Source organism: Lithobates pipiens, unplaced genomic scaffold, assembly GCF_037356315.1.
Source record: "Lithobates pipiens isolate NorthernLeopardFrog02 unplaced genomic scaffold, aLitPip1_a1.2 Scaffold_13, whole genome shotgun sequence".
Classification (NCBI taxonomy): domain Eukaryota; kingdom Metazoa; phylum Chordata; class Amphibia; order Anura; family Ranidae; genus Lithobates; species Lithobates pipiens.
The window spans coordinates 302,760,194-302,780,367 of NW_027507718.1; the positions used below are offsets into that span (position 1 = coordinate 302,760,194).

Genomic DNA, 20,174 nt, shown 5'->3' on the forward strand with positions numbered 1-20,174 from the left:
CTCTTAGGAGTCCCCATAATTATTTCACACAGTGCGCTGGCTTCTTGGAGAAGTTATGGAAATGAATAATATTATCACTGTTCGGATGTCCATATAGAGACGTGGGCATTCATTGACAGACTGAATTTGCATGCAGTTTGCTGCTGTTAAAGCCCATATGTGATGCTTAGCCTCCATGTTTGACAGAATGAAGATCAAATGAATGAAATGGGTGTGTCTGGACAGTTGAGCTGGGGATGAAAGGGAATAGGTGATGCTGGACATCTTCAAGCAAGCAAGCATCTTCAAGCAAGGAAATTAATCTCTATATGGCTTGCTGCAGCTTCTAATGAACATCGTGAGGAGCTCTGCTTTAAACTTTATGACTGGAATCTCTCCAGTCACAAAGAAAGGAAAGAAATACACTGATTATGAAGCAGATAACTAGATAAGGGCTAAAATCACCGAGGATTAACAAGAAGTTTTACCATACCAGCCAAACTGTTACTTATTTTAGTGAATCTTACATGGGGTGAGAGTTTTCTCATTTTTGCATTTTCTAGTCTTCTACAAAATCACATATATTGTATTTATTACATAATTACACTACATTATTTTACTTTAAAGCGGAGCTCTGCCCAAAATGGGAATCTCTGCTTGTCTGTCTCCTCTCCTCCCTACTGCCGCATTTGTCAATTTTTGGGGGAGCTGGGACCTGGTTTTGACAGGTACCCGCTTCACTTCCATCTCAGTATGCCTCAGCGAATTGAGCTGGAAGTTCGGATCCCCCTCCTTCCCCCACAGCCTTTTGGGACACTTCACAAATCCCAGAAGACTGCGGCCCATTCACAAAGTGCAGCTCACTTTGCACATGCGCAGTAGGAAACTGTCTATGAAGCCGAAAGACTTCACTGCCGGTTTCCCTTAGTCAAGATGGCGGCGCTGCGACCCAATAGCTGATTGAAGAATTGGCTTCGGTGAGGACACCGCTGGATGCCTAGACAGGTAAGTGCACGAACATTAAAAGTCAGCAGCTACAGCATTTGTAGCTGCTGACTTTTTTTTTTATGAGCCAATAATGCACCAATAACAATGCTCTATTCAAGGAAACTAATAAAAATAGCAAAGTCTAAACTTTAGAGATCATTATAATCCACGTAATAGTCAAGTCTGTATAAAAACTTGAACAGCATATCAGATTGTTTCCAATATTCAACATGATGCTGCAGACAATTAGTCCTGTGTGCAACAATACATTTACTTAGCCCCTTAATCAAACACCATACTGATAGTGACCCACAACAAAAATTACAGTTATCGATCACCGATCTGTTGGGTCCTCTTGCATGACAGACCAATAAGAGTTGGGAAAAAAAGTCCTAAAAGGTGCACATCACAGCAAAACCCTGTAAGAAGGCATAAAGAGAGCCCCCTAGGGTTGGGACTTTGGAGGCACCACTACACAAACGAACAATGTTAGAAAAATATAAAATATTTATTGTAGAACACATATGAAATATTGCACATAAACGTGGATGTACATATACAAAAAATGCAAAGAAAAAAAATAGCGTCCTACGTGGATATGTACAGGTGTATACATACATCCATGGCATTGTGCAATATTTCAATTGTGTTCTACAATAAATATTTTATATTTTTCTAACATTGTTCGTACATGTGGTAGTGCCTTCAAAGTCCCACCCCTAGGGGGCTCTCTTTGTTTCTTGGTATATTTGGGATGTGGCACACCTCTTGAGTTCTCCTTATCAGAAACTTTTTTTCCTGTAAGAAGGTATATGACAGCCTCAGCCCGGGTTCCAACCAGGCCACACCCAGTTGGAACTTGGGCTGAGGCTGTCATATACCTCCACGCAGGGTTTTGCTGTGATGTGCAACTTTTAGGACTTCCTTTCCCTACCATACTAATAGCATGTATGCAATAAATGCACAGCTCCCTGAAAGTGCTGTTTATGGGATCAGAGTTCAAACATATAGATATTTAAACCTTGTAGGAAAATAAATGAATGCCTAGCATATATGGCGCTTACCTGGAGCTTATGCTTGTTTAAACCATTTCAGCTCCGAATTATAATTTCATATTTTTTTTTTCTATTGGGCACCTCATTTTCAACAGTGCACACTTTCTGGGCTTAAACCAAAAGCAGACTTATTGAATAAACATATTTATACATACACTGCATGTACAGTGGTTATAAAAAGTGTACAGACCCCTGTTAAAATGTCCAAGATAAATTATTTCAGATTTTTTTCCCACCTTTAATTTGACCTATAAACTGTACAACTCAGTTGAACAACAAACTGAAATCTTTTAGGTGGAGGGAAGTAAAAATAAAATAATATAGTTGCATAAGTGTGCACACCCTTTCACTAATACTTTGTTGAAGCACCTTTTGATTTTATTACAGCACTTAATCTTTTTGGGTATGCGTCTATCAGCATGGCACATGTTGACTTGGCAATATTTGCCCACTCTTCTTTGCAAAAACATTCCAAATATGTCAGATTGCGAGGGCATCTCCTGTGCACAGCCGTCTTTAGATCACCCCACAGATTTTCAATCAGATTCAGGTCTGGGCTCTGGCCGGGCTATTCCAAAACTTAAATCTTCTTCTGATGAAGCCATGCCCTTATTGATATGGATGTATGTTTTGGGTCGTTCTAATGCCCCTGTTCCAGCTGAACAAAAACAGTCCCACAGCATGATGCTGCCACCACCATGCTTCATTGTGGGTATGGTGTTCTTTTGGTTATGTGCAGTGTTGTTTTTGCTTCCAAACCTATGTTTTGGAATTATAACCAAACAAGTTCAACCTTGGTTTCATCAGACCCTAACTTATTTTTCCACATGCTTTTGGGAGACTTCACATGTGTTTTTGCAAAATTTAGCCAGGCTTGGATGTTTTTCTTCATTAAAAAAAGCTTCCGTCTTGCCACTCTACCCCATAGCCCAGACATATGAAGAATATCGGAGATTGTTGTCACATGTACCACACAGCCAATACTTGCCAGATATTTCTGCAGCTCCTTGAGTCTGGGTTCACACATGTGCGGTGCGAATTGAAGCTCAGGTTTCCCTGCGAAGAGAAAACTCAGTTGTGCAGCGTTTCATGTCAGTTTTTGATCAGTATCAGCTCAGCGTTGCTTCAGTATCAGCTCAGGATTGCATCAGAATTTTATCCTGTTCACAACGGAACACATCTGCGAATCAGATGCGTGCCTATAGAAGATAATGGGCCTGAATTCGCACCTGAGCCGGACCGCACTGCCTAGAAAACGCACACTTTTTTGTGCAATGCGGAGTGCAAATGCACCACAGATATGTGAACCAGCCTCATTAAAATGAATGTATTTTGAAATGTCCTGCGAATTGGATGCGGTGTAAGCCGCATCTAATTCGCATAGGTGCGAACAGGGCCTTAATGTTTTTGTAGGCCTTTTGGCAGCCTCCCTGAACAGTTTTCTTCTCGTCTTTTCATCAATTTAGGAGGGGTGTCCAGTTCTTGGTAATGTCACTGTTGTGCCATATTTTCTCCACTTGATGATGACTGTCTTCACTGTATACTGTGGTATATCTAATGCCTTGGAAATTCTTTTGTATCCTTCTTCTGACTGAAACCTTTAAACAATGAGACCCCTCTGATGCTTTGGAAGCTCTCTTAGGACCATGGCTTTTGCTGTAGGATGTGACTAAGAAAAAGCCAGGAAAGACCTACTAAAACAGCTGAACTTTATTTGTGGTTAATCAGAGGCACACTAAATGATGGCAGGTGTGTACTGACTCCTATTTAACATCAGTTTGAATGTGATTGCTTAGTTCTGAACACAGCTACATCCCCAGTTATAAGAGGGTGTGCATACTTATGCAGCCAAATTATTTTATTTTTTTATTTTTACTTCCCCTCCCTAGAAGATTTCATTTTGTTTTTCAATTGAGTTGTACAGTTTATAGGTCACATTAACCACCTCGCGCCCGCCCTATAGCCGAATGACGGCCGTAGAGCAGGCGCGTTCGTCCCTGGACGTCCTTATGTTTACTTCCGCAATGCGTGCCGCCGCGGGCACGCATCGAGGAAGTCCTGTGTTCGCCGTGTCCCCCGGGCCGTTTACAGCGTGATCGGCGTGTCCAATGGGAGATGATCTCATATGTAAACATATGAGATCATCTCTCAGCACCGCTCTCCCTCCTCACACAGACAGTGTGAGAGGGGAGAGATGAACGGCTGCAGCAGCAGCCGTTCTGCCTGGAGTTGATAAAAAAAAAAAGTGCCATCCTCCCCCAGCAGTGCCATCCTCCCCCCCAGTGCCATCCTACCCCAGCAGTGCCATCCTCCCCCAGCAGTGCCATCCACCCCAGTGCCATCCACCCCAGTGCTACCTGCCCCCAGTGCAATCCACCCCAGTGCTACCTGCCCCCAGTGCCATCCACCCCAGTGCTACCTGCCCCCAGTGCCACCTGCCCCCAAAGCCACCAGCCCCCAGTGCCACCGGTTGTCAGTGCAATTTGTCCCCAGTGCCATCTGTCATCAGTGCCACGTATAAGTGCCATCTGTCATCAGTGCCATCTGTCATCAGTGCCACATAGTGCCATCTGTCATCAGTGCCACGTATTAGTGCCATCTGTCATCAGTGCCACGTATCAGTGCCATTTGTCATCAGTGCCACCTGTCAGTGTCACGTGCCATCTGTTGTCAGTGTCATGTGTCATCAATGCCACTTATCAGTGCCATCTGTCATCAGTGTCACGCGTCATCGGTGCCATGTATTAGTGCCATCTGTCATCGGTGGCACGTATTAGTGCCACGCATTAGTGCCATCTGTCATCAGTGCCACGTATTAGTGCCACGTGTCTTCAGTGCCACGTATAAGTGCCACGTGTCATCAGTGCCACATATTAGTGCCATCTGTCATCAGTGCCACATATTAGTGCCATCTGTCATCAGTGCCACGTGTCATCAGTGCCATGTCTAAGTGTCATCATTGCCACGTATCAGTGCCATCTGTCATCAGTGTCACGTGTCATTGTCCTGGTGCTTCAAAAGTGTAATAAATAGTCAACAAGTTAGATGTGTAATTTATGTTCCTAGAACACATGATGGCGCTACCTGCATGTTGGGCCTCTCTATGTGGCCAGGCTGTGAAAAAGTCCCACACATGTGGTATTGTAATACTCAGGAGGAGTAGCAGAATTTTTTGGGGGGTGTCATTTGTGGTATACACATGCCACATGAGAGAAATAACCTATTACAATGACAATTTTGTGGAGAAAAAAAAAATGAAAAATCTTAATTTTGCAAAGAATTGTGGGAAAAAAATGACAACATCAAAACCTCACTATGCCTCTTACTAAATACCTTGGAATGTCTACTTTCCAAAAAGGGGTCATTTGGGGGGTATTTGTACTTTCCTGACTTGTTCGGGTCACAAGAAGTGAGATAGGCCACCAGTACATCAGATGTGATCAATTTTGTGCGATTCGCACCACAGCTTGTAGACTCTCTAACTTTCACAAAGACCAAATAATATCCACTAATTTGGGTTATTTTTACCAAAGATATGTAGCAGTATAAATGTGGCCAAAATTTATGAAGAAAAATTAATAATTAGCATAATTCTGTCACAGAAACAAAGAAATATGCGTTTTTTTTTCTACATTTTCGGTCTTTTTTCATTTATAGCGCAAAAAATAAAAACCTCAGAGGTGATCAAATACCACCAAATGAAAGCTCTATTTGTGGGAAAAAAAGGACAAAAAAATTCATTTGGGTACAGTGTTGCATGACTGAGTAATTGTCATTCAAAATGTGAGAGCGCCGAAAGCTGAAAATTGGTCTGGGCAGGAAGGGTGTTTAAGTGCCCAGTAAGCAAGTGGTTAAAGGTGGAAAAGGATCTGAAATAATTTATATTTGTCTCATTTTTTTTTACATCACAGAAACCTGACATTTTAACGGGTGTGTAGAATTTTTATATCCACTGTATACTTTTGGCAGTATGTATAATGAGTGTTTTGTGATTGCCTAAAAGCTTCCCATATTTCACAGCGTATCTGTACCCCTGTAAATTACTTTCACATCACATCACTCTATTTAAGAAGATAAATTAGCCCATTTTATCCTTTAATTACACACTTTTTTTTACAAGCTTCCTTAGATTTCCCCCACAGTTGTCGTAATTATGGGATACTTTTGCTATAAATAACCAGAAAGTGTTTAGTCTCGGCACTCCGTGATTAAGCTTTTCTCAAGCATGAAACATGTAGGAGTTGTTTCCTTAATCACTATTTCCGTTGTTCACGCTGCACGGTTTCTGTGAATTCTGCTTACTAAATTTCTAGCCAATATTTGGTTTTTGGTATGGCTAACATCCATTCAGTGTTTATACTCAAAATACTCTTCACTAATACTTTTATTTTTTTCTTATAATTGGATGAAACAATTGTTGCAAAGCCATTGCAAATAATACACATTTGTAGACCATAAGAAGGAACCTGCCATGAGAAAAACATGGAGGCTGCCATAGGATTGATTCTTCTCTGATTTTGCAGACCCGTACACTTTCTCAATTGGTTAAAATATTGAAGACAGTGACTTAGTGTGACAGTGACAGTTTCAGGATGAGGGCAGCAACAACAGGTGCCATATTTCTATCATGACAGATTTACATTGAACTTGCTGCTGGACTTTCTGAGTATTAACAAGAAGTATACTGGAGACATTTTTAGGTGGTTGATCAGGATTTTAAAGTGGTTGTAAATAATGAAGGTTTTTTACCTTCATGAATTTTATGCAAGAAGGTAAAAAACTTTCTGTGTGCAGCAGTCCCCCCAATACTTATCTGAGCCCCATCATGATCCAGTGATGTGCATGGGAACCTTACCGTCCTTATTGACTGAGACCACCAGCGGGAGCCATGGGGGGGGGGGCAGGCCTGAGCTGCGCTGTGTCTTAATGAACATGCAGACCAGCGGCTTAAGAGCCGCCATAGTATGCTGCTTGCTGTAGGGAGGGTTCAGGAGTGTCAGCGGGGGATGCTGGCAAGTATAACATATTTATTACTTTTTTTTTTAAATGCCTTTTAATACCACTTTAATTTCATTATTGAATCGCATGCTTTCAAGGGCTGTTGTCTCATTTCTTTCCCGGAATCCAACCTGCAAGTAAAAACCTGGGATCTCATTGTTTTAATTCAGAAATAATGATGTTCTCTGTGCCCTGCTAGACCTGGAGGTTTGGCCTGGATATTAGAAGCAAAGATCAAACTACATTGTATAATCCAGCCTGGAAATCCCAGTAAAAAAGTAATCCACCACAAAGCCATAATTTAGTTTTTTTTTAGGAGAGCTAAATTACCTGAAATGTTTTATTAAAGGTATCCCAAGTTTTTGATCCCAGGTTTGCACATCTGCCATGGATGCCAGTGTTCCATTCTCTGTTGGATTCTTAATATTTTTTGTTTATGGAGAATAGAAGAGAAGATGCGGGAAAGGTGGTTACAAACACTCAACAGCCCAAAGTGGTCAGGAGCATTGCTGGGAACTTTGATAGGGAAACATTATGACTAGAGTTTGCAAGAGATATAAAAAAACAGTAGATGTAGTATGGACAGTGAGGGAAAAATATTTGATTGCCCACTGACAAAGAAATGATCAGTCTATATTTTTAATGGTAGCTTTATTTTAACAGTGAGAGACAGAATGACAACAAAAAATACAGAAAAACGCATTTCAAAAAAGTTATACATTGATTTGCATTTTAGTGAAATAAGTATTTGATCCCCTATCAATCAGCAAGATTTCTGTCTCCCAGGTGTCTTCTTTACAGGTAACGAGCTTAAATTAGGAGCACTCTCTTAAAGGGAGGGCTCCTTATATCAGTTTGTTACCTGTAAAAAAATACATTTGTCCACGGAAGCAATTAATCAGATTCCAATCTCTCCACCATGGCCAAGACCAAAGAGCTGTCCAAGGATGTCAGGGACAAGATTTTAGACCTACACAAGGCTGGAATGGGCTACAAGACTATCACCAAGAAGCTTGGTGAAGGGATGGCAATAGTTGATTCGCAAATGGAAGAAACACAAAATAACTCTCAATCTTCCTCGGTCTGGGGCTCCATGCAAGATCTCATCTCGTGTAGTTTCAATGATTGTCAGGGGATAAAATACTTTTTTCCCTCACTGTATGTTGACAGAAGGAGAGAAGTCAGCTGGATAGACTCTGTCCCAGGGAAAAGGATTGTCCCATTTATGGACCTGCTGAGTTGACAGTGCAGTTCTAATATGTTATCTTGCAGTGCACAGATCTGTACAATAAGCTCCATCTGGGTGAGGAAAGTGATGTTTCTGCACAACTCTGCAAGTTAGTGAGAATTGACTAACACCAATAACATTTTTCTCTTTCATACATTACGGGACACAGAGCATAACTACCTGGGCTATGTGCCACCTATAGGTGAATGGACACTGGCACAAAAATTTGACAGGAAAACATAACCCCTCCTACTCGGGAATATCCTCAGTTTTTTCACCAATGTCTGAAAGGTGATGGTCAGTGAAGTACAGCTCTGTATGCTAAATACCAGATTCTCAAGTAAATTCAGTAGAGATCCGGAGATTGGGCACCTGGATCAATTCCTACAGCTGGAACACTAATGCCGCTTACACACAATCAGACTATCCGGCTGACTTAGTCTGGTGGACAAACTGCCGTAAAGTCCACCGGACTGTCCGAACAAGCGGACCTGCCCACACACGGGACTTTTCCGGCGGACTATCCGCCGTACTTTCGAAACGAATGGACTTGCCCACACACTTATCCGAGCATGCTACACGGCCGGTCAGGAGAGGGGGCGGGGACGAGCGAGTGCCCCCCCTCTGAGCCATATCAGGCCGTGTGCCCTCAATATGGGGGGTGCCCCCCCACCCCAAAGCACCTTGTCCCCATGTTGATGAGGACAAGGGCCTCTTCCCAACAACCCTGGCCGTTGGTTGTTGGTGTCTGCGGGCGGGGGGCTTATCAGAATCTGGGAGCCCCCTTTAATAAGGGGCTCCCGGATACCGGCCTCCCACCCTATGTGAATGAGTATGGGGTACAATGTACCCCTACCCATTCACCTGTGAAAAAAATTTAAATAAAACACAACACACAAGGGTTAAAAATCGTTTATTGCACAGCTCCGGGTCTTCTTCCGTCTTGGGGACTCCTCTGCTATTTTCTGCTCGTTTGCTAGCTCTTTTACTAGCGGAGGAGCCCGGCTTGCTTCTTTGCTGCTGTCCGGGGGTCTTCTTCCGACTTCGGGGGTCTTGTCTCCCTCTTCAGTTCTTCTTGCCGGGCCTCCACGCCTTCTTCTAGCTCTTTTACAAGCGGTGGCCCGGTGTTCTATCGCCAAAGGATGCTGGGACTGTGACATCATAATGAGCGGGAACATCACCCGGCGATGTCCCTATATAAGTCGCCGCACACCGCGTCCCTGTCATTGTGGCCAGAGACAGTGACGAGTCAACAGCTCAAGAAGAGAAGAACAGAAGGCGGCGAAGACAGTGGCGATAGAAGACCGGGCCACCGCTTGTAAAAGAGCTAGAAGAAGGCGCGGAGGTCCAGCAAGAAGAACCGAAGAGGGGGACAAGACCCCCAAAGAGGGAAACAAGACCCCCGAAGTCGGAAGAAGAGCCCCGGATGGCGGCGAAGAAGAAAGCTGGGCTCCTCCGCTAGTAAAAGAGCTAGCAAAAGAGCAGAAGATAGCAGAGGAGTCCGACGAGAAGACCCCCCAAGACAGAAGAAGACCCCCGGAGCTGTGCAATAAACTATTTTAACCCTTGTGTGTTGTGTTTTATTTACATTTTTTTCACAGGTGAATGGGTAGGGGTACATTGTACCCCATACTCATTCACATAGGGTGGGGGGCCGGTATCGGGGGCCCCCTTATTAAAGGGGGTTCCCGGATTCCGATAAGCCCCCCGGCCGCAGACCTTGTCCTCATCAACATGGGGACAAGGTGCTTTGGGGTGGGGGGGGCGCTTGCTCGTACGGCTCAGGAGGGGACGCGCTTGCTCGTCCCCACCCCCTTTCCTGACCGGTCGCTTAGTGTGCTCAGATAAGGGTCTGATATGGACCTGGGGCTTCCCCTTTAAGTCCATACCAGGTGACGGGGCCAGCGACACTTCCTTCACTAGTCCCGGCTACCTGGAGCCGTGCTCAAAATGAACAGACTTTTCTCCATGCGTAGGAAAGTCCATTCATTTCAAAAGTACGGTGGACTAGCACACACACGCCTGTGTTGTCCGCTGGACTGCGAGTCCGGCGGACAAATTTTGGTGCAAAACTACTTTTGAAGTTCGCCGGACTTTTGGGTAAAAAAAGTCCACCGGAGCCCACACACGGACGGATTGTCCGGCGGGCTCGAGTCCGCTGGACTTTTCCACCAGATTGTTTGATCATGTGTACGCGGCATAAGATGGATGGTACCAAGCCCTGCTTCGATGCAAATGGATGTTTTAGTGGTCTTGCCTGTTATTCAACTGGTCGGCGCTAGACCCTGCAGGTATAGAACCCTATGCAGTTCTTTAACTGACTAAGGTGTTTTTGGTAGGGTGCTATACAAGTCCAGGGAAGTGGATCCCAAGAGTAAGAGGGATTAAGTACCTGATGGTCTGATGGACACAGCCCACTGGAAGGTCCAGGTTTTGGCCAGTAGGGACAGTGATGGTGGAACATATGTCGCTAGGGTTGGCTGCAGCTATGTGTACAAAAGTGGGGTTTAGGTTTTTTATGTGCCGTTTTTTGTTTGGAGAAAAACAGCACGTAACAGCTAAAATGGTTTGTTCTACAGCCATGAGTGATTTGTGAATGCAGACTCCTGGGACATCTTACTGCCTACCCAGGGACAACAAGGTATATTGTTTACTCAGTTAACCTCCTCTGCCACTGCATGGGGAGATTGCGGTCGGTTCTAGTTGCTGAAGGTCTGTTGAATGGATACCACCTGAAACCTTATGCCCGATACTGTAAAGAGGGTGAGTCTCCATTTTTATACAGGCAGAAAATCACAGCCTGCTTTACAATTTTCTTGTGCTGTATTCATTTTAATCATTTTTTGACTGTGACTGTTGTAGTATCCCCTTTGGGCCACCTGTCTCTACACCCACGTCTGATACTTTTCTGGATCCCTCAGGTGTGGTTTTGACAAATGTATCTGGTTCCTCATAAGTATAATAATAAATTGTTATTTAGGATGATCTTCAGAGATAGGGTACAATGGACACTACGTCAATGAAGACTCTAGCTGCATTAATTAGGTGTTTCAATAATGTATTTTGTATTTTTTACTTTTTTTTATTTTTTTATATATAGATATGGACATAAAGTGATAGAAAGCCTGACAAAACATTTGCAGAAATCTATGTAGGTCAGCTATTATAGTTTTCACCATGCATCAAAACTCCTGGAGTTTTAGGCAGCCCCAAAAAAGATGTGGAGGAGCAGGGGCGTTGCTAGGTCTACATTTGATCTGGGGCTAGAACCCATAGCAGCGAAGTAAAGAAAGTCATAGCCTTGCGTGGGCATACACATGTATATAATATACGTGTGTGTATATAAACATTATATATTACATTATATATTATCATTACATTAGGGTCCCCAGAGAGCCCCCCCCACTTACATCAGGGTCCCCAGAGAGACTCCCGCTTAGATCAGGGTCCTCAGACAGCCTTCCCTTACATCATAATCCCCAGAAAGCCTCCCTCTTGCATCAGGGTCCCCAGAGAGCCCCTCCTTATATCAGGGTCCCCATAGAGCCCCCCCTTGCATCAGGGTATCCAGAGAGCTCCTTACTTACATTAGGGTCCCCAGAGTGCCCCCCATACATCAGGGTTACCAGAGAGCCCCCTTGCATCAGGGTCCCTAGAGAGCCCCTCATTTATATCAGGGTCTCCAGAGAGCTCCTCCTTACTTCAGGGTTCCCAGAGAGTCCGCCCCACATTAGGATCCCTAGAGAGCCCCCCACTTACATTAGGGTCCCCAGAGAGCCTCCCCCACTTACATCAGGGTCCCCAGAGAGCCCCCTTACATCAGGGTCCCCAGAGAGCCTCCCCCTTACATCAGGGTCCCCAAAGAGCCTCCCCTTACATCAGGGTCCCCAGAGAGCCCCCCTCTTACATCAGGGTCCCCAGAGAGCTGCCCCTCTTACAATAGGGTCCCCAGAAAGCCCCTCCTTGTATTAGGGTCCCCAGAGAGCCTCCCCCTTACATCAGGGTCCCCAGAGAGCCCCCCCACATCAGAATTCCCAGAGAGCCCCCTTCTTACATCAGGGTCCCCAGAGAGCTGCCCCCTCTTACATCAGGGTCCCCAGAAAGCCCCTCCTTGTATCAGGGTCCCCAGAGAGCCCCCCTTGCATCAGGGTACCCAGAGAGACCCTTACTTACATCAGGGTCCCCAGAGAGCCCCCTTACATCAGGGTCCCCAGAGAGCCCCCTTACATCAGGGTCACCAGAGAGCCCCTCTCTTACATCAGGGTTACCAGAGAGCCCCCTTACATCAGGGTCCCCAGAGAGCCTCCCCCTTTCATCAGAGTTCCCAGAGAGCCTCCCCCTTGCACCAGGGTCCCCAGAGAGCCCCCCATTTATATCAGGGTCCCCAGAGAGCTCCTCCTTACTTCAGAAATCCCAGAGAGCCCTCCCCCACATTAGGATCCCCAGGAAGCCTCCCCACTTACATCAGGGTCCCCAGAGATCCTCTCCCACTTACATCAGGGTCTCCAGAGAGCCCCTCCATACCTCAGAGTCCACAGAGAGCCCCCTTGCCTCAGGGTCCCTAGAGAGCCCCCTTGCCTCAGGGTCCCCAGAGAGACCCTTCCTTACATCATCACTGCTGCCCACAGCTGCACAACGAGAGCGTAACAGCAGGGATGCAGAGCGGGAGGTGAGAGGTGATGTAATCTCTCTGCTCTCTCGCCTATCTGGCTCTCCCGTGCTGCCTGCCTGCTCTCTGGTGCTGCCCACCACACTCGCGGCCACGCCCCTCTCTGAGGGACTCTGGGCTATGGGCCCCAGATTTGGGGCTATAGCCCCAAAAGCCACACCGAGCGTTGCCACTGTGGAGGAGTGTTTCCTGGTACCTCCACGCATGGGTAAAACTTTTGGGTGGATCCTGTGTAGTATAGTGGCAGTTTTGTACCAGCTATTCGGAAGTTTGTACCTGCTTTGATAATTATAGGCAATAGAAGCCTTATGAGCAAAAATAATTATGCGCTTCTTTTGTACCTGGGTGAAGTTAGTCTGTCCTTCTCCCACCTCATGAACAGAGGCCCCCATTGGCATCCCTCCCCAATAAGTATAGCACATAGAATGCAAAAGGAGTGGCACAATAGTGATTGGTCCAGACTTAATTGCTAGAATAGTGTGTTGGTTCCAAATGATTTCTGTATAATATGTATACCATCAAGTTTCTTTGGTAGTGAGCCCTTGTAGAAAGCCAGCTCGTGGTTCCCCAGGGTGCAGAGTCTTAAGCCCCAACTTCCTTCTTCTTCTTCAGGGCCCCTGATGGTGGGGATGGATTTGCAGCAAACTGTAACCAGGCTTTCAGGTATGCCTGGCTGACAACGTGGACACCACTCACATGTACAGAGCACAGATGATGGGAGACAGAAAAAGATCAGAGAAAACGAGCCAAACTCAAGGTTCCAGCTCTCTCAGCGGTTCACTTGCCCATAGTGGAAATCGAGCAGGCAATTCTTTCTCAGCCTTCCTCAGATAAGCACACAATCCTGTCTGCATGCCTGAACTGACAGCAAATGGGTTCCAGGAGGTAAATGCTATGTGAATCATCTGCCCTTACTCAAGATGGCCATCACTAGAAATTCTAAGGGGGTGTTTTGCAAAGTGATTTCTCAAAAAAATAAAGCATGGAGACATGGATGGATGGTTGAATCTGAATCTTAAAAATGAAATAAATAGCATTTTCAGTTTATGGAGCTCAGATACAGTTAATTTCAGCTTTAATGTTTACTTGGTTAAAAAAAAATGATCTTTTTAAAAATGTCTCAGTTAGTCATAGCTATAATAAAGAAACAAGTATAGAACCCCATACATTTCCTGTCTTTTATTTAATACTAATTATTTTTCTGCTTTGGATGTACATTTTCAGGAGAAAATGAGTTAAATGTAGCATCTGTTATTCTTTTAAATGCTATTGATATGAAATGAAAAAATAGCTTGGCTGGCCTTTGTGAAGAATGTGCAAAGGAAATAATGTCAAGTGTTTCATGCCAGATTCCTTTCAGTTTGAAATATGGAAATCTTAGGCCCTGGCAGGAATGGCCTCGTACACCCGGGGCCTCGAAATGATTACATCAGGAAGCAAGGGGAAAAAATGTGTTTTTCAGCACGTTTGGCACCAATTTACCAAGCCACATTGTCCAAGAAATGTTTAAATTAAACAAATGCCTGAAAGCTACGGCTTGTACTCCAAATGAAACTAGCTCTGGAAAAGAAGTATTGTCATTTCGAAGCCAGGACTGTTTATTAGGGAGCACTTCTACTGTGTTTCTATTCAGTTTTTTTTACACTAGTTCCTGCATTATAATGATTGGGAACCATGCTTTAAGTTTGAGGATTTTAACCACGCCCCCCCCCCCCCATTCCATATCAAAAAGATATAGTTAGAAATGGTTAAAAAGGGATAGTAGTGACCTTGTGGAGTTTCTACTGACATGTTTTATTTATAAAATGCATACAGTCCTAGAATGCAATGAGAATGTATATGTAATTTTAGAAGCCGAGAGATTAAAAAGAATAACTACATAGCTACACTAGAAAACTGGGACCAAACAAACCCCAGTGACAAAACACCTGACTAAAGGACCTAACCGAATAACAGAAATCTTAACTATCAAATTAACTATATACAATATATACAAATGGTGAACATGAAAAAGCAAGATAAACTGAAGGGAACATATAGGAAGGAGGAATCGTAGCTGGGGTCAGGAACAAGGAGACATAGGGACAAGGCAGCAGGGTTCAGGGTAAAGATTTTAGGCAGAGAGAGTGATGAAAGAGCAGAAACAAGATAATGGCTAGCAGTATCTGGCTGCAAGCAAAATACTGGAGCAAGGTGTAACAGCAGAACAGGGACCAAATACCCTCCCAGCAGCCACCACTAGGCGGAGCAGATTGCTGGGATCTGCTGGGAGATGCTCGCTGGTGGACACTGAAACTACAAACTTCCCTTTTGGGAAACACAGTGGCACCAACTGGGGATCCAGGTCCAAACACATGGTTTCCTTTCCATTCCTAGTATAAAGCTGTTGGATTCTTTTATAACATTATTCTGGCTTGACATATTACAAAAAATAAAAACACATCACAGAAGCCTTTATCTACAGTGTATGTGACATTACATACATGTGACTAAATTGTGGAATGTCACCTTATATGGCTGTGCATGAATGGGGCATGATAAATAGGTGAAATGTTTAACCATTTAGGCATTTAAAGATGAAGTAAACCCTGCTGAGTTTTACTTCCTTGTTTCCCTGCAAATGTAAAGCATAATGGGCTACTATGCAACACATAGTAGCCCATTATGTGTCACTTACCTGACACAGGAACCAGCGATGTCACCGCTGTCCCCTCTTCCACGAAGCATCCATCTTCCTTCCAGATAACGTGGCTCCGGCGCTGTGATTGGCCAGAGCCACGATGACGTCACTCCCACGCATGCACGCGGGAGCCGCCACTAACAGCATGATCCCTGTTAGCAGCAGCATGCTCAGTGCGCCTGCGTGCCGCTGTCTACGGCGCATGCGCCGTAGACAGCAGTGCCTGTCTTTTGCAAATATCTCCTAAACCGTGTAGGTTTAGGAGATATTTCTTGCACCTAAAGGTAAGCCTTAATCTAGGCTTACCTGTAGGTAAAAGTTGTCTGTAAGGGTTTACAACCACTTTAAGTCTTTCCACATACTTAAAGTGGAAGTCCATACTAAAACTAAAATACCTGCCTCTATAGCCACCAACATTCTAACACTAACCTATCTTGCCCTGTAAAAAAAAATGAGCATACATACCTTTTCTGAACCGATCCGACCCAATTTCCAGAGGCAGATCTCTGCTGAGTACACGTCCGACAATGGCTGTGAAATGAATGTGGAGAAACGTCACTCATAGAGCTACTATGGGGCTTCCGTTGTTGGACGTGTCCTCTGCACACGCCTCTACAGTGAAGCCGCGGCTGACAGCTTAGTGTGGGATCAGAGCTTCCACCACTGAAGATTGGGTCGGGTCATCTGCAGAAAAGTTATGTATTCAGAATTTTTCTTTACAGGGCTAGATAGGTTAGTGTTAGAATGTTGGTGGCTGTATATTTTAGTTTTAGTTTTAGCATGGACTTCCACTTTATTGGTTGGCATCCTTACTAGTTGGTGTGGGGAGCTTAAAGGAGAGCTTTCAGCGCATTTACAACCACAAGACAGTTTAGGTTGTATGATGCATGAACTTACCTCTTGAATCGGCCATAATCATACTGGTTGTGTTTAAGGGTGGTATTTCCTTAGCCCTTGTACACACGGTTGGACATTCCAATGGACAATGTCCGATAGAACCGTGTTGTCAGATAATGCGACAGTGTGTGGGTTTCATCGGACTGTTTCCGTCATAGTATCCGACTGACCAAGTTTTCCAGCTGGGCTATAAAATTTTCCGACAACATGATCCGATCGGATTTTGTCCGATCATGTGTAGAGAATTCCGATCGGACAAAGTGCCATGCATGCTCAGATCAAAATCCTAGACCAAATCTATTGGCTACCAGCCTGAACGTAGTCCCGTCCTAACGAAATAACGTCATCATGTTAAGTACGATCGGATTTTCTGACAACTTTGTCCGACTGCGTGTATGCAACAGTTTCAGACAAAATCTATCGGACAAAATCCGACAGATTTGGTTGTCGGAATGTCAGACCGTGTGTACAAGGGCTAAGATATCCATATATCATGTATGAGTCGTAGCAATATCGCTGATTAATTTCAGAAAGTTTAACAGGGAAACTTGAACTGTTCCATTTGGCACCCTTTTTGATTGATGTACCTTTTTTCAAGTACTTTTACTGGTAGCTGTAAACACATATTGATCTATCTCCGAGAACTCTAAGTGATGGTGACTGCAGTCCATCCAATTATCTAATAAATCTTGGCAGACACTTCAATGCCGTTCAGATAAAGCATGCTCTTGTTCTATAGGTGAACTGCAGGTAAACAAATTTTGTTCCATATAAATGGAAAAAGCATACCTATTGCTCTTCAATGTTTAACTATACATAGACAAGGAAGCAAATGGCAGCAAACCTGTTCACATTAGCTGCACACATTTCTAATCCATAAGAGGAAGCTAAAAGAATCCCTCCACATTTCTTCTTGCATTCTTATCCGGCATTGCAGTAAGCCCAAAAGCTCTGTTTTCCATAAACTCAAATCCTGCATTGCTTGTCTTAAGTTTTTGGCACAGCATGGACATATCTAAACAACGGGTGTCAGGCTGTTCATGCGTCACAAATTCTTAACATTTTGCTTGCTTGCGTTCATATCATATTTTGTGTTTGTGAAATGTATGGGAATGTGAGATGACATAATTTGTATATCTCAGCAACAGCTGCAGGGTTCATTTGCTATAGGGCAAGACATTTTGTAAGATTGGTCATTTACCCATTCATGTCACTGTGCCTAAAGTTCACTTCATGTTTGAATTTGGAAGTTGAAATTACAGAATGGCATCCTCAATTCAGGAATTGCTAAATTAAAGAATTACAGTGGCCTTTGTTTTTTTATTTTTAGCCTTTTTTTAAAAACAATGTTTTATGTTCAAAATTACTTTGGCAAAATTTTATGAAAATCTCATATATTTAGCACAAGTGATTGTATTTTTTTAATAAAGAGAAACTGGTGTTGTAGGAAATCCAGTGTTTTTAAGTGAATTCAGATATTAAAATTGAATAGATGTGACATTGTTTGCATAGACAGTAAATTAGAGATCTCCCAACCTAAACTAATAACTGGATATAGTTGTCAGGTTGGGGAAGCCTTGCAGATTTCCAGCTAGAAGTATATAAAATAATACATTTGGTTGAGGCATTAATATTGAGGTCTTGATTGGTTCTGTTCAGACCAATGATTATTTCAGTTTTTAGCAATTTTGTATGGTGTGATCAATGAAACGTGGGGAAATACTATATATCGTTTGACACACTGGCCACTTATGTTCCAGAATAGCAGAACTTTTCTAACTTTATTCTGTAAAGTCTAACCTTGTTCAGCCAGCTTCTCAGAGCTCCCTTGCTCTTGAGTCCAACGCTGAAAGCAGCCACACCTTGGGCTCCTCCTCCCTGCTCCTATTGACATCCTGTTGTTCTTAAAGGGATTGTAAATTGAATATTTTTTTTTAAAATAACAAACATGTTATAATTACCTCCACTGTGCAGCTCGTTTTGCACAGAGTGGCCCCGAACCTGCTCTTCTGGGGTCCCTCGGCAGCTGTCTCTGCTTCCTCCCGCAGGTGCTTCTCACGTTCATGCGAGCTCCCTCGCATGGTGAGAAGCATCTGCGGGCGGGCTCCCGTGATACAGCCGGCGGCTATAGCCGCTCGCTGTATCACACGGCCCCGCCCCTCGGGCGCTCCGCGTCAGTGGATGTGATTGACAGCAGCGCGAGCCAATGGCTGCGCTGCTTTCAATCCATCCGCTCCAGCCAATCAGCGGCCAGGCTGAACGGTGGAAAGGACGTCGGGGGACGAGCGCGGGACTTTCGAGGGGTGAGGTAAGTAAAACGGGGGGGCTGGGGGCGCCGGGACTGTCAGATGTTTTTTCACCTTAAAGGGGTTGTAAAGGTAATTTTTTTATTTTCTACATCGGTTCCTTTGAGCTAGTGCATTGTTGGTTCACTTACCTTTTCCTTTGATTTCCCTTCTAAATGTTTTTTTTCTTTGTCTGAATATCTCACTTCCTGTTTCTCCTCAGTAAACTTCTCACCATCATCCGAGCTGGTGGTTAGTCAGCCAGAACAGCTTACTGAACAGCTTACTGAGGAGGAACAGGAAGTGAGAAATTCAGACAAAGAAAACAAAGAAAAAAAAAACATTTAGAAGGGAAATCTAAGGAAAAGATAAGTGAACCAACAATGCACTAGCTTAAAGGAAGCTATGTAGAAAATAAAAAATTTACCTTTACAACCCCTTTAATGAATAGAATGCATTAAGGTGAAAAAACATTTACCTTTACAACCCCTTTAATATATGTAGTCTGGCATAAATAATATCAACAGTAAAAAAGTGCATCAATTCGATATATACCAACTGTTCAGATTTGCGTGTGTAAAAATATCATACAATCAATAAAGTGCAAACCAATACATATATGTATGTACAGTTGTGCTCATAAGTTTACACAACCTGGAAGAATTTATGATTTCCTTTCCATTTTTCAGAGAATATGAATGATAACACAACAACACTTCTTTTACTCATGGTTAGTGTTTGGCTGAAGCCATTTATTATCAATCAACTGTGTTTACTCTTTTTAAATCATAATCACAACAGAACTACCCAAATGACCCTGATCAAAATTTTACATACCCTGGTGATTTTGGCCTGATAACATGCACACAAGTTGACACAAAGGGGTTTGGATGGCTATTAAAGGTAACCATCCTCACCTGTGATCTGTTTGCTTTTAATTAGTGTGTGTGCATCTTTCATCCAGCGCTGCACTGATGTTTCTGGATTCTGGGTCTTGAGGAAAGCAAAATAATTGTGAAATGATCTGCAGGAAAAGGCAGTTGAACTGTATGAAACAGGAAAGGGATATAAAAAGATATCCAAGGAATTGAGAATGCCAATCAGCAGTGTTCAAACTCTAATCAAGAAGTGGAAAACAAGGGGTTCTGTTGAAACCAAACCACAGTCAGGTAGACCAACTAAAATTGCAGCCACAACTGCCAGGAAAATTGCTCAAAATTTCTCAAAAATCCACAAATAACTTCTGGTGAAATACAGGGCTCTCTGAAAACATGTGGTGTGGCTGTCTCAAGATGCACAATAAGGAGGCACTCGAAGAAAGATGGGCTGCATGGTCGAGTCGCCAGAAGAAAGCCATTACTAAGCATATGCCACAAAGTATCTCACTTATGTCAAA

At 43.7% G+C, this 20,174-nt stretch overlaps 1 protein-coding gene across 2 annotated transcripts in view; it reads left to right on the plus strand.

Annotated features, from left to right (window-relative positions):
- AFG2A (AAA ATPase AFG2A) overlaps positions 1 to 20,174 on the plus strand; it is a 595,306-nt gene that overhangs the window by 225,267 nt on the left and 349,865 nt on the right. The window contains exon 14 of one of the 2 annotated variants that reach the window (XM_077476871.1): positions 13,529 to 13,951. The exons of the other annotated variant lie outside the window; for it this stretch is intronic. Within the exon in view, the coding sequence (XP_077332997.1) occupies positions 13,529 to 13,631 (103 nt within the window). The 3' untranslated portion in view covers positions 13,632 to 13,951. Of the gene's footprint in view, positions 1 to 13,528; positions 13,952 to 20,174 lie in introns of those variants that run through there. 2 annotated transcript variants of the gene reach the window in all.